This window comes from Gymnoscopelus microlampas (assembly GCF_963454915.1).
Source record: "Gymnoscopelus microlampas genome assembly, chromosome: 2".
Taxonomy (NCBI): domain Eukaryota; kingdom Metazoa; phylum Chordata; class Actinopteri; order Myctophiformes; family Myctophidae; genus Gymnoscopelus; species Gymnoscopelus microlampas.
Window position 1 is genome coordinate 2,584,201 of NC_139939.1, and position 15,000 is coordinate 2,599,200.

Here is a 15,000-nt window from a genome sequence, read left to right on the forward strand (position 1 = left end):
CGGTGAGAAAACGCTAATGTTACTTACGCCGAATTAGTAAAATCTTCTCCAGAAACAGACTGTATCAAATATGAGTGACTGACTATCATAAACGATACAGATCCACCTCCCTGACAATATCACCGAGACAGTTTGTTTATTTTTGGACCACAATTATTATATGAGACAATTCTATGATGACCCAATGTTATTATTCCATAGGGAAATGACTTTACGACCCAGGGGACTGAACGAGTGACATCAGGACTTCTGTACTCTATTGATACGCTGTCAACGTCCCCTCTTTCTCTCCATCTATCTATCCTCTTCCTGCAGCTCTGGTGGCCTCCTGGTGTGAGGAGCTGGAACGCCTCTGCCACCATGAGCCACCCATGAGCTCCATGCAGCCCGGCGCCTCATACAGGTGTGTGTGTGTGTGTGTGTGTGTGTGTGTGTGTGTGTGTGTGTGTGTGTGTGTGTGTGTGTGTGTGTGTGTGTGTGTGTGTAAAGCAAAGCAAAGCAAAGTTTGTTGTTTACCCAGGGTGTCGGACTAAGCACGAAGCTTGTTTCCAGCCGGACCCTGCATGGAAGCCTTGCTCAAGGGCTATTCAGCGGTGATTCATGATTGATGTGATGAATTGGGGAATCGAACTAGGGACCTTCCGGTATCAAGGCCGCCCCTCTAACCACTAGGCCACCGCTGCCACTCAGTGTGTGTGTGTGTGCGCGCGTGCGAATCCTTATGGACCACTGTGGCCAGACAGACTGCCAGAATAACCGGCTATATAGCCTGGTAAACGTAGGGCGAGCGTTTGTGAGCAGAAGCCTTGAACAGTACATAAACTATCCATTGATTGATAAGGGCTCATTGAAGTCCTTTTGCCAGGCTATTAATATAATGCTGCCTCTGTCTTTGAACCAGTTATCCCGCCCCCTGTGCTACAATCACCTCAGACGTCTCAGCAGAGGACGACATGGATCTATATGGACCGGTAGGAGCAAGATGCAGAACTATATTATATTACATTACATTACATTACATTACATTACATTACATTACATTACATTATTACGGGGCCAGAGCTCTGCTCTGGAACCGTATTGTTATTGGCAGTATTCTGTCACTTCTTCTTCTTCTTCTGCCACTTTTCGCAGTTCTGGCTGAACCGTGCAGTCGCTTTTTACGAAACTCGGCCATATGGTAGATGGTCATGAAAAACGATCAAAAAATAATTCTCACAATCTTTCGTCAAAAGGTGGCGCTATAGCACTCAATTGAAAATGCCAACTTCGAACAGGTACAACTCATGCCCTGTTTGACCTACAGCCATGAAACTTGGATACACATATGCGTCTCCTCATGCTGAACAACTTTCACCCTCTGACTTTTGACCTCTGACCTTTAGATCTCCCACCATTTTGAATTATATGAAAAACAGTCATTGGCTCCTAACTTCTGCATTTTTTCACTTATGGAAAATCCGTTGGAATTTTTTGTAGGCAGAGGTCCAAAGTTCAAGTGTGAAACGTTTCGTGCAGATTGCTCAAAAATCCCAGGAGGAGATAGATTTTAACTATTACAGTTTTATGAAAAGTATTCATCTGTGCCTAAAACATACATGCAGACTCACATTTCTTTGAAACTTTGCAGAAATGTACAGGGTCATTCCAAATATCACTGAAACCAATCTTACTCCAATTGGCCAAAAGGGGGCGCTATAGCAATTTTTTGAAAAGGCAGACTTTAAACAGGCATAAGTCATGCCTCGTTTGGCCGAAAGTCGTGAAACTTGCTTACACATGTGCCTTGACTCATGAGGAACACACGTATCGATTTGACCATTAAGCTCCGCCCTTAGATTTTCCGCAATTTTGAGCAGTTTGAAAAATACTTGTTTTTGCCAGTTCTGGCTTAACCGTGCATACGCTTTTTACGAAACTCGGCCATATGGTAGATGCTCATGAAAAACTACCAAGAAATAATTCTCACACTCATTCGTCAAAGGGTGGCGCTATAGCACTCAATTGAAAGTGCCAACTTTGAACAGGTACAACTCATGCCCTGTTTGACCTACAACCATGAAACTTCGATACACACATGCGTCTCTTCATGCCCGACAACTTTCGTGGTCTGACTTTTGACCTCTGACCTTTAGATCGCCCACCATTTTGAATTATATGAAAAACAGCCATTGGCTCATAACTTCTGCATTTTTTCACTTATGGAAAATCCGTTAGAAATTTTTGTAGGCAGAGGTCCAAAGTTCAAGTGTTAAACGTTTCGTGCAGATTGCTCAAAAATCCCAGGAGGAGATAGATTTTAACTATTACAGTTTTATGAAAATTATTCATCTGTGCCTAAAACATACATGCAGACTCACATTTCTTTGAAACTTTGCAGAAATGTACAGGGTCATTCCAAATATCACTGAAACCAATCTTACTCCAATTGGCCAAAAGGGGGCGCTATAGCAATTTTTTGAAAAGGCAGACTTTAAACAGGCATAAGTCATGCCTCGTTTGGCCGAAAGTCGTGAAACTTGCTTACACATGTGCCTTGACTCATGAGGAACACATCTATCGCTTTGACCAGTAAGCTCCGCCCGTAGATTGTCCGCAATTTTGAGCAGTTTGAAAAACACTTAAACCCAGGATTTTTCAGCTATTTGCGTGAAACTGTATCATCTGTGTAATCTCCTTTTTCATAGTTCCTTGTCTGTTGGTCCAATGGCGTCTCCCTTAAATGAGTGCCTCACAATCTCAAGGTCGACAGTTCAAGCCTCACTTGATGCAGACTTAATTTAAGTTGAATTGCAAACAACATGACTGTATCAATGAATACATGTGCAAATGGTAAAGATAACCTGAAATGCTTATTTGAGAGTATGATTTCTCAATGTATGACATGCTTCATTCTGAAAATAGCTGATCTACAATCTCAAAACTTTTCAGATAGCAACGTGTTTCTGAGCTTGTAGATCGGCTGCTTTCACTGTTTTCGGTAGCGAGGAGACATACAATTTCTCTATTGGTAAATGGTTTGTGAACGAGTGATCTTTATGTTGGCTTGGTTCATGACAGAAGGCAAGAGTTTATGATCTTCAACAGACAACATCAGCCTGGACAAAGCTATAGCACTATAGGTAGTGTTGCAGCCTATTAGCCTATCATGGGGCGGCCATAGCTGGGTGGTTAGTGAGCACGCCTAGGAAACCAGAGGCCCTGGTTGCCCCAGGTTCGATTCCAGGCCATCCCAGCATATGCGTCGATGAAATGAAATTTGTCCCTGAGCAAGACTCTTAACCCCTAATTGCTCACAGGTTCTCATTGGAAACAAGACCACAAGGACTTTCATGAACGACCTGTTAAAAGGAATTATCCTTATCCTAGTCCGAAGGTTGAGAGTTCGATTCCTGTTAATGGCAATAGGTTGAGATGTCCAATCTATCCATTCTGTTTCCATCTCTCTCTCTCTCATCAATCTATTCCGTTTCCATGTCTCTCTTCAATCTATTCCGTTTCCATGGCTCTCTCTCTCTCTCTCTCTCTCTCTCTCTCTCTCTCCAGTTTCCATCTCTCTCTCTCTCTCTCTCTCTCTCTCCAGTTTCCATGTCTGTCTGTCTCTCTCTCACTGGCCCCGTATTATCGCTGCTTGCAGCTATATTATTATATTATATTGCATAGCCTATAAGGAAAGTGTGGCATCCTGTGTTTTTTTTTTAAACATGTCATGTCATCCCTGAAGGACAATAATTGCACTGCCTATAATGCTGCTACCGTTACTGTATGTATGTGTATGCAGGTTACTCTAAATACCTTAATGTTTTTCCCTTTTTTTATGCTGTATTTCAATCTATGCGTTGTTGTTGTTTTATTTTCTTTCTTTTTGTGTAAACTGCAAATAGCTTGGCCTTGTATACGGAAGGTTATATTTGTGTTGATTTTAAAGGCACTTATCCACATGAAATCTATGTACCGGTATCTATATCTTCTATAGGTGCCGGGGAATCCCATGGACAAGAGCAGTGATCCTATGAACCCTGGGGAAAACACAGAAATGACACAGCAGTTCCCCAGTGAAGAAATCTTCTACCAGGGCTCCATACAGCTGCCAGACTACCTCTCCCATGTATATGAGTATCAACGTAAACCAAAGTAAGTGTCAGGCACATTGAAGTCTGATCGACAGGTTATATTAACACATTCGGTGCCTGTTTAAGCTGTAGACTCCACGACGAGAAATCCATGTGAAACAAAGCATGCGTGCATTTTGCACGATGGTCCTGGCTAACTCCTGGAACGATAACATCTTTACCGCGGGTCACAATGGCGGAGCAATCGTGCATACTAAATGAGTCGTTTTCCCCAGCGTAAAAGGTTTCGAAGTTGTAGGGGTTTTAGAGAAGGAGATAGAACAGAAGCGGATAGGGAGACATGTTTCAAAACAAAAAGACTGAAAACACGGTTCAGACCGTGTTCAGCACCGAAGCGCTACTCTGTGAAAACACGGTTCAGACCGTGTTTGGCACTCGATGTGTTAATATAATGCTTCCTTAACCCTAGGGATGAGCTGTAGGGGGTGCGCAGGGGGTCGGCGACCCCTTAGCTCTGGTGCTATGGGGGCTGGGGGCTCGCGCGTGCTCCACATGCACACGCGAGCACGCACCGTCAACGGCGGTCTTTAACACCTTAGATTAGAACAATAGCCTCTCAAGTAGGGGTGGGACGATATGGGTATCTCACGATACGATATCTGTGGCGATAGGCCCTCGATAACAATAATATCACGATATTCGATATATTGCGATATCACGATATATTGCATGAGATTTCACCAACGATATATCATGATAGTCCTTGTATTCAATTCATAAACACATAAAATAGCACCAAACAGTTCAAAACCTTCATCACACAAATACAGAGTAAAAAAAAAACGTTTTTGACGTATTTGTCGGGAGTATATAGATTATTTATCGCGGGAGGAAGTATCGCGATATATCGCGATATCGATATATCTAAAAGGAAAATAAAATAATTGATTAATTGAAACAAAAATAAAAACAACAAATTAACAATGCAACTAAATAATAAGAGATATAATTACATTAAAAATCACATGTTGAATACAGTATTTCAACTGAACTGAGCTGATCGGCTATGTGCACATGCGTGCACGTACGCGTGCACGTGACGTCAGAAAATAGAGCCCCCCCTAGCTCAAAAATCCACAGCTCAAATCACTGCTTAACCCCCAATTCTGTCTTTGTACCAGCATGCCTCCCCACTCCTGTCCTCCCCCAGTCTTCACCCGGAGCTGCATGCAGACGGGCATATATGCGGGCAAAAAACGAAAAAAAAAACGGCCAGTCAGGTGCGTCACAGAGGCAGGGACAACAGATGCAGAAGAGATCAATGCTGGAGCTGCACGGACAGTTTTAAGCCTTTTATTATTTAGATGCAAGTACAAAAATTGACTTACGACCTTAATCAGAGCCACACACTGCAGCTAGGGAGGCATTTAAATACAGAGGTAGGCGAGGGCTGAGCTCTCGATAAGCCAATGGTAAATGTCTCTCTGTTGCATAGTAAATACCTAGTACTACACGTCCCAGTCTCAAGGATGCAACAATCAGCGCTGATTAGCATAGGGTTGGCTCTGGATATATGGACTATTTGACATTAACAAAACATGTACAATATAGTGTATCCATTTAATGCCATCAAAAATAAGATCAAAACAGTGTACATACAAAAATAATAATAATAAGTTAGTTATTTCTTGGCCATTCTTTTTGTTTATTTACCAATGGCTTATTGAGAGCACAGCCCTCGCCTACCTTTGTATATACATGCCTCCCGATGGACGTTGCTCTGTATGACTGTTACAATCCCTTTAGTCTAGGAGTGAAGGATTGCGACATAACGTTGGTGAGTGAAATGAGCTTTATTGATTCTGATTTTTTATGGTTGTTTGTTGACAGAGTGACACAAAATTAAACAAACAAATACGTAACACTTAACTTTAAATTATATAAACTTCATAAAGGGACCACCGTGCAATAAATCAACAAATAAATATAAGATGCTTACCTAATCTTTTTAACCCCTATCTAACCTAATCTCTATTAAATCAAAAGTACATCAAATCCCTAATCTAAGCTAATTTCCCTAATCTAAACTGAAGAACAATACAGGTACAATAAACAGGCACTGATGTCCAACACAAAACACAACAGAGTTGTATGCAGAAGTACTTTTAACACTTATCTTTTACTCAATGCTACTTAAGCAAGTTCATTCACAGCAGGGTGCCACTCACAGGTTTATACCTAATACTGAGGGGGTGCCAAACTTTTAGTCCCCCAGAGTATTGACTTTTGATACTTTCAGTAGGACAGCATGTAACCGCACTGATCGCATGTTACACACTGCCAATGTGCACAGCTGTTGACAGCTATGTTATAATGACAGGCGTCCTCTTGATTGGTCCATGATCTGATGGATGTCACCTCCTCCTCAGCCAGGTCTCCTCCCACATCCACATAGGCCCTGAGCTGATAAGCAGGAGTCAGTGGAACTGCCATTTATAGTACTACAATAATATTATACACATAAAGAAAATAACCCTCGGATGTAACAATGACTCTGAGGAAGTTCGTAAGACCAAAACCTCAGTCACTTTTTGTACTTGCATCTAAATAATGAAAGGCTTAAACTGTCTGTGCTGCTCCAGCGTTTCTCTCTTCTAGATCCCATAACTGGGTTGTAAGTGTCTGGTGGGCTCACACTGGGATGGGTGCTTTTGTGAGACAGAGCTTTGAGCAGTATACAGTACATCAAATATTTATTCAGAAGGGTTAATCGAAGTCAGGTTAGATTTGTGGGATCGCTAAGGCGATCACACTAATTGTGGGATTGTTAAGGTGATCACACTATTGTTATCTTCACTATTTGTGGGATCGCTAAGGTGATCGCCTTAGCGATACTTTTAACTACAAACTCCGTTGCAATACAACGTTCAGCCTACTTAGGACATATTGGCTACCATTTGAAGTTTTTGAAAACATTTGTACTTTTAAAGATATTTAACTTTTAATTGCAAAAACTCCCATTCAATTGAATGTAGATATGTCATTTAGCTACTGTGGAGCCTAGCAACTGCTTATTAGACACTATTAGACCCTAGCAACCACCGTTTTACCCTAGTAACCACCTGTTTTACTCTAGCAACTGTAGACTCTAGCAACTGCATATTAGACCTTAGCAACTACATATTAGACCCTAGCAACCACTTACAAGACCAAAGCAACCTCCTGTTTTACCCTAGCAACCAGTTATTAGACCCTAGCAACCGCCTATTTGACCCTAGCAACTGGCTATCAGACCCTAACAACCACAGTTTTACCCCAATAACCGCCTATTAGACCCTAGCAACCACATTTTATACCCTAGCAACCACCTATTGGACCCCAGCAACCGCCTCTAGGACATGTCAGCTACCATTTGAATGTTTGAAATAATTAGCACTTTTATTTAACCTTTAATTGCTAAAGAAATCCCATTCATTTGAATTGGGAAATACATATAGAAACTGCATATTAGACCTTAGCAACCACTTATTAGACCCTAGTTACCACTGTTTTACCATAACAACCACCCATTATACCCTAGCAACCACCTATTAGACCCTATGAACCGCCTATTAGACCCTAGCAACCACCTATTAGACCCTAAGAACCGCCTGTTAGACTCTAGCAACCACTGTTTTACCCTGGCAATGGCCTATCAGACCCTACCAACTGCCTATAATACCCTAGAAACTACCTATTAGACTAGCAACCACTGTTTTACCCTAAAAACTATGTTTAACACTGCTCAATACTGTGAACACTATCAACACTTTTAACATTACTAATACTTTACATCTTTAACATCTTTTAAACCTTTTAAACCCTCAACACCTTTAGAACCTTACCTTAAACACCTTTAAAACAGTTAACACCTTTAAACCTTTAAAACCTGTAACACCTTTAAAACCTTTAGAACCTTAAACCTTTACAACTTTTAGAACATTAAACCTGTAACACTACTAATACTTTATCACCTTTAAATACTTTAACATGTTAAACACTATTAATACTTTAACTATTTAAAACTGTTAACACTACTAATACTAAAGTATTAGTATTGTTAAAGGTATTAATGCACACCTGTGTAATAATACCTTTAACACTTATAAAACTAGTAGTACTTAATACTATCAACATTCTTATCGACCCCACACTTTCTTCAGGAACAGTACTTTCTAGTAATATAATAATAATAATGCTTCCTTCTGTCGGTTCTGTCTTGGTACCAGTTCCTCTAGAGTACAAAATGCTGGGCCTAGTGGGATGGACATGCCTCCCCACTCCCATCCTGCCCCAGACTTCACCCAGTCGGTCAGCACCACCACTGCCTCTCTGGCTGCCCAGCAAAAAGCAGAGAACAAAGGCATGGATCGATATGGAACGGTAGGAACAAGATGCATAACTACATCATGGTGCATCATTGGGGGATATTGTGATGTGATTAATATCAGTGTAGGGATTCTCTATATAGTTATAAGTGTAGCATCCTATGTATTTTAAAGAATTCCATTGCCTATAATGGTGTGACCTTTACTGTAGTGTATGTTTATGAATGTGACTAGAATAAGAATAAAAAATGTAAACCTATATTAATGTATTGTATTTCAACCCATGGGTTGTAATTTCCTTCTTTTCTTATATTTTCTTTTCTTTTGTAAACTGAAAATAGCTTGGCCTTGTCTTGTATGTATCTAGAAGGTTTATGTGGAATTTAAAGGCATGTATCCATGTAAAACCTATGTATCTATATCTTCTATAGTTGCTGGGGGATCCCATGGCCAACAGCGGAGATCCTTTGAGAGAGACTGCAGGAAACCCAAGAATGAATTCCCCTGACTTCCCTGGTCCACAGCAGCAGTTCCCCAGTAAAGACAACTTCAACCAGGACTATATGCAACAGGGTACATATGAGCAACCCAACTACCCTGTTGGCAAGTAAGTGTCTCTAGAGTCTAAACTGTGAGCTCACAACTGGATGGGTGCTTTGTGAGATGGTTCCTTGAACAGTCCATCAAATATGCATTGACAATGGCTCTTTGAAGTTTGCCAGGTTATATTGATTGTGTCAATATAATGCTTCCTTACCCCCCCGGTTCTGTCTTTTGTACCAGTTACTCTGGAGGGGTAACTGGTACCCCTTCAGGGTTCTTCCAGGGTTCCCTTCCACAGCCCCCCTCAGCCTCTGCTGCCAGCACCACTTCTGCCATGCTGACAGCACAGAACAAGTACATAGATCAGTCCCAGGAATTATATATGATGAAGGGCTTGGAAAGATCCTATTTAGGAGAGGTGAGCAAATCTGGACTCAAGACTTGCACTTGTAAACAAATGTTGACGTTGACTTATTAAGGTGTGGCATAGAGGGGCCTTCTAGAAGAGCATTTTTGTGTGTGTGTGTGTGTGTGTGTGTGTGTGTGTGTGTGTGTGTGTGTGTGTGTGTGTGTGTGTGTGTGTGTGTGTGTGTGTGTGTGTGTGTGTGCGTGTGCGTGTGTGTGTCCGTGGTTGATCTCATAAACTGCTGGACAGATCAGCACACCAAGAATATTTTTTCAAAAAGAAGTCAGTCATACGTATGAACGCCTCAACATAAACATGGCTTATTTAAAATGTAGTGGTCAGTTTTGGGCCTATAACTCACTCTCGCTCTTGTTGTATGTGATGCAGGGGCATGCATCGGCCACAGGAGAGGACTTCAAAAGCGCCGGGTACTCCTACCCCGCCTCCTACCCCACCTCCTACATACCACCAGGTCAGTATACCTTCCAGACCCGATCCCTAGTTAGTATGTGGGATCTCAGTAATAGAGATCTGAAATGTTCAAATACGTAATGGATGATACTGAATATTGTTTGATTGCCGGGTTAAATCCACTTAAGCCGTATTTCATACATCATACGACTGTGATGTGCAAAAAAAAAGCTGTGAGCTTGTAGCTTGGCTATTTGCGCTATTGTTGAACATTTTTTAAACCTTTAAAAGAGATTACACATTGTGTGGAGATCGGAATCTTAACCGTATGCGTAATTGTATGCATGAACGGCCATAAGTCAGCTCAGACTGGGGCCCTTTTCCAAACACGCCACAGCACCTCGCTGCTGAATGGCACATCACAGTTGAATGAAGTTGTCACAATAATTTGACATGTCTCATAAGTGGCTTTCATTTTCTTTCATCTGCCATGGGCGGTTATCCCTCTCACCTCACGTGGGGGGCTCCTCCCTTGGATCCTTCACTTGACAGAAGGTCTTCACGCCTCCCCTGATCGGTGGTTGTCCTACAGGTATTACTACCCGCAGCACAGAACGGTGAGCCTTAACGCTGCACACTGTACTTTGACTGATGCGTGTGTTTTGCAGAATAGATTGGTTTAGATTTTTTGACGAAGGCCTGTTTTCGCTCTCTCCCGTCTGTGTGTGTGTGTGTGTGTGTGTGTGTGTGTGTGTGTGTGTGTGTGTGTGTGTGTGTGTGTGTGTGTGTGTGTGTGTGTGTGTGTGTGTCATTTTGTGTTTTCTTCAAAACACACATTTAGTTACACCAAAGTAGACCCAACCTCACACAAATCAATATTATTTCTGGAGTAATTTGATCAAGATGCATACATTTTCCATAGTCCAAAAACGGAGTCAATCAACATTTTTAAGAGCTGTAGCTACATTTGTATTTGGTTAATGTTTATGTTTATTCAATAGCTATGATTAGATTTTTGTCTCTGTTCTCTATTTTTAGGTTCCTGTCCATCTTACCTGCCAGATGGGAGACACTCCAGATGAGAAGAAAGAGTTGAATGAAGAAAAAGACAAAAGATGCGAGAGTTTTCAAGGTTATGATGCTTTGGGGTATAAAATAATTTCTTATCAGCTAGAGAGAAAGAGAAGGGAAGTAGAGTTGAAGGAGTCTGATCCACTTTTCTCTTCAACTTTCTCCTCAAATTCTCAAGCTAATAGAGAACAGCAGCAACCCAAAATGTTAAAACATGACCAGGCCAAAGAGATGACGTACCTCCCCTCCCGCCCCGTCTTCATGGGAGCTGTAGTTCCTTTATGTAGATCGCTATCTGAACCAGTGCTCGATTTTCCTAGAAAGATAAGAAAAGAAATAGAGTTAGAGGATTCTCATACTCCCTTTTCCCAAGATGCTGCTATAGTATCCCCCATGATCTTTCACTCATCCGTATCACAACAGTCCTCCCAACATTCCCCAGAACAAATGTCAAGTGACACGACCTGTGATGTATCAACCACAGACCATCCTGTTACAGTGTCACTGTTCTCTATGAATCCCTCACTGGAGCTCCAAGATTGTTGTAGGACGGGCAAATCCAGCTCCCTGTCTCGTTCTCACAGCTTACCCTCACTGAGCCAAATTCCATGCATAGAGAACAAGGCAAGTTTCAGAGCAAAGCGGTCCCACAGCTTAAACAATGTCATACTAGTGGACAAAACACACTTAATTACACCTGATATCATAGTTGTAGAAAACAAGGAACTCTACCGCTTCCACTGCACCCACGCAGGACTGTTCCAATGCAGCGTGACCGGCCTGGTGTTTAAGATGGAGGCAGAGGGAGATGTGACTTACGGGACAGTCCCTTGGAACGGAAGGCTTCTAGCCCAGCTTGGCAAGAGGCCCGCAGGACCACTGTTTGACATCAAATGCCTCCAGGGGTCCGTGTGTCAGTTGCACCTTGCGCATTGTGAGATCCTCTCTGCGGGTGGAGGCAAATTCTTGGTAGTTCTCCATGTGATGGACGATGGCGTTGAGCTTATCAACCCTCATGTGATCACGGAAACGCATGTCATCATAAATGTAAACGGGTTTTCTCTGTATGGGGTCCTCAATGATGAGGACAGCCCCAATCCTATCCGGACAAACGTGTCACTGTTTTATACTCCGCCAAACGGCGATGATGATTCAACCCTGAAGGTGCTGCTGCTCCCTCAGAACGTTGTGATGCGTGAAGTGATAAACGCAAGGAGGGAGATAAATGGAGAGGAGATTTACATCGAAAAGCCTCCCTGTAAACTAATCCCAAATCAAGAATATACCCTCTCCACTTCCCCTCAACAGGATTCCATTATGATTGAGCCAGATAGCGCAGCATTTGAAGTTTATGAATCCTATCGGAATTACATCGTGACATTTGAAGTGATGTTAGAGGGAAAGTTTAAGCGTGTTATGCTGCTTTTAAGCAACAGTGGCACCTCCGACTGTCCATGGAAAGCCTGCGTGAAGCTTTCAGGTCCTGTTTTTAAAAAAGAACAAGTTCAGCGCACGCTGAGCCTTGAAGTGCAAGAGAGAATGTTGTCTGTGAGGAGCAGCTTCATTGAGAGCGTTTCACTTCCCGTTCTCAACAGTCTCCTGGACAAACTTTTAGAGGTGAGGGTGATAACCGACTGCGAGCTGGAGATGGCCTCTGGAATGCAGGTGAAGAATGAAAAGGCACGTTTTGTCATCGATATAGTGAAGAACAAAGGAACTGCTGCGAGTTCAAGCATGCTATTGATTCTCTGTGATATGGACTCATGCCTCTCTAAACATCTCGGGTTGATGTGAAACTGTACTGACGTGCTTACCTTCAGTATCCAGGAACTTCCTGCTCCTTGGATAATTATAGTATATTTAACGGTTATCTTTTTGTAATGACACATTCATCCGGAGCAACTTCAAAGTAAATGACAGTTGCAATGCCTGGCTCAAGGACACTTCCAACACAGTGCTAACTAACCTTAGGGCACAAGGATTTGAAAAATGTTTCAATTTTAAAACATGAACTGGAATAATATGTTTGTTTTGATTAAATCAGAGCAGGCTCTACTTTTACTTGTGTAATTGTTTGTCATTTATATTCTCCTGAACTTTTTCCTGTGCGTGCGTGCGTGGGTGTGTCTGTGACTCAAGGTTTCCGGTTCTAATTCACCAGCCAAATTCTACATTTGCCGGCCATAATGTAAAGCACTGATTTTAGCTAGGGATGTCCTCGACACAATGCTCGGTCAACTAACGGTCACAGTTTGATGCTGATTTATACCAGTGTCTTGCACCAAACACAGCTGACCTATAAACCCACTGCGTGTCACAGCGCAACTCTTGGTGGATTTTTAAATCGTCTATCCTCAGCGAGAGACACGATGCGAGTACAAATCAGGTTTAATATTGCATGTATGTGTATAGCACAGTATGGCCATGATGGAATTTGCAAAGCCGGAAGGGACGGCAGGTAAGGGCTGGGGACTATAGGCCTCATTCACCAATACCTTTGTAAGTTGTCTTCTTAAATTTCTTCTTAAGTGAATTCAGAAATCACAGGAAAGTCTAAAGATGGTGGAACACCAGACTCGAAAGAAAACATGGATAGTTCTGTGGAGGTATTTCTGAAGTGAACAGCAAATGATTTAATTCAATCAATTAATGTATTTCACATGAATCAACATATCACCACTAGACACGTACATTTAGTAGTTAGACCAATTGCAAATTGTTATCTAAATTTCGTGTTCAGGAGTAGCGTTATAGTGGATATAAATCATGTTATTACTGAAAGCTGATGGGTGGCTGGGTGGGTAGGTATTGGGGGGCTTTGAGGTGGTAGCTGCTTGCTGTGTAATGGGGTGGAAATAGGGGTGATATGGTGGTGTAAGGGGGTATAGGGGTGCTTTCAGGTACATGGACGCAGAGGGCATTTTAGAACCGAAGGGAACGCATGCACATATGTTGTTGTTGTTGTTGTTGTTTTTTGGGGGGGGGGGTTTCCGGGCTTGTAACTTTTTTTTAATTTTTTTACTACTTTCATTTGGTTAATTCGGTACAAAACAATGTACTCTATGAAGTGTAGATGTCGGAGGTTTTTTCTTTTCTTTTTTCTTCATCCCAAAAGTGGGGAGGATAATGAATGCTCTGTTCCATTTAGTGCAGCGCAGTAGTTCTCAGATTTTTGAATTTCAGATTTCCACAACCCCCATAACTCTGAGAGTGTACAAATGGAGTACTCTCAGAGTTACATACCCGTGAGTGTTTCCTTGGGAGTGTTTCCAGTGAGCCAACATGCACAATATCAGCACCCTGAGTCCGTCTGACCAGAATGGAACAGAGCCTTCATTAGTATCATTGATAACACCTGTGAATGTCTTACAATATGGCTGCTGTGCATAGAGCCTATTAAGCAAGTTTGACCTACAATAACATGTTTTGGGGGTTGGCTTCCTGCTCCGTGCCTTACAAAGACCAAAACAATAAGAGTCACCAGGACCCAGATTCAAACCGCCAAGCTTCAGACCTTCAAGGTCTCACCTTCAGTCGTCTTGCCACCAGGCCTTTCAAGACAAACTTGAATTCCTGTCCTCAAAAAGCAAGTGTGCATATTTTGACTCCTTGATTGTCTTGTTAGTAGTATCCTCTGCCCCCCGCCCCCACCTTTTTTTGGTAAATGTACCTTATGTTCCAAAGGTTTGAGTTGTGTTGTTCATCATCATCATCATCATCATCATATCAAATCAAAAGGTTTGATTGTGTTATTTATTAAAACCTCAAGGTGGCTGCAGTCTTTATTGCACTTGCATCTGTTGACCGCTAGGTGTCGCCGTGGGAGAGCTGGAGAGACCCTTGTGACCGAACAAACGCTCTGTAGCAATGATTACTATCAGAATAAAGTACTTTAACCTTTTTAAAAATACAAAAAAGATCACTTACCCTACCTTTAATTTATTTATATTGTTTTACTTTAACCACTTGAACCCCAGCATCCATATTGTGGCGGTAACATTAGACATAAACATATATATAATGTTTGAATGTTTGAAATATTCAAAAAAAAAATCCCTTTAAATTGGGGGGGGGGGGGGGGGATTCTTTAAGAAATGTATAATTGAGCAACCTTTTTTTTTCCCTCAGG

At 41.9% G+C, this 15,000-nt stretch overlaps 2 protein-coding genes across 4 annotated transcripts in view; one reads left to right on the forward strand and one right to left on the reverse strand.

The window, feature by feature from the left end:
- LOC311036981 (uncharacterized protein) overlaps positions 1-12,926 on the forward strand; it is an 18,457-nt gene extending 5,531 nt beyond the window's left edge. The window contains exons 5-13 of one of the 2 annotated variants that reach the window (XM_084045993.1): positions 316-403; positions 902-971; positions 3,977-4,134; positions 8,342-8,495; positions 8,872-9,047; positions 9,224-9,401; positions 9,777-9,861; positions 10,353-10,417; positions 10,839-12,926. In XM_084045993.1, coding sequence (XP_083902119.1) covers positions 316-403; positions 902-971; positions 3,977-4,134; positions 8,342-8,495; positions 8,872-9,047; positions 9,224-9,401; positions 9,777-9,861; positions 10,353-10,417; positions 10,839-12,665 — 2,801 coding nt within the window. In that variant the 3' untranslated portion in view covers positions 12,666-12,926. The remainder of the gene's footprint in view (positions 1-315; positions 404-901; positions 972-3,976; positions 4,135-8,341; positions 8,496-8,871; positions 9,048-9,223; positions 9,402-9,776; positions 9,862-10,352; positions 10,418-10,838) is intronic. The other variant, XM_084045994.1, reaches the window with a different exon arrangement.
- The window catches only part of LOC311037051 (H-2 class II histocompatibility antigen, A-S alpha chain-like), a 256,812-nt gene that overhangs the window by 194,658 nt on the left and 47,154 nt on the right, over positions 1-15,000 (reverse strand). The gene's annotated exons all lie outside the window — the stretch shown is intronic.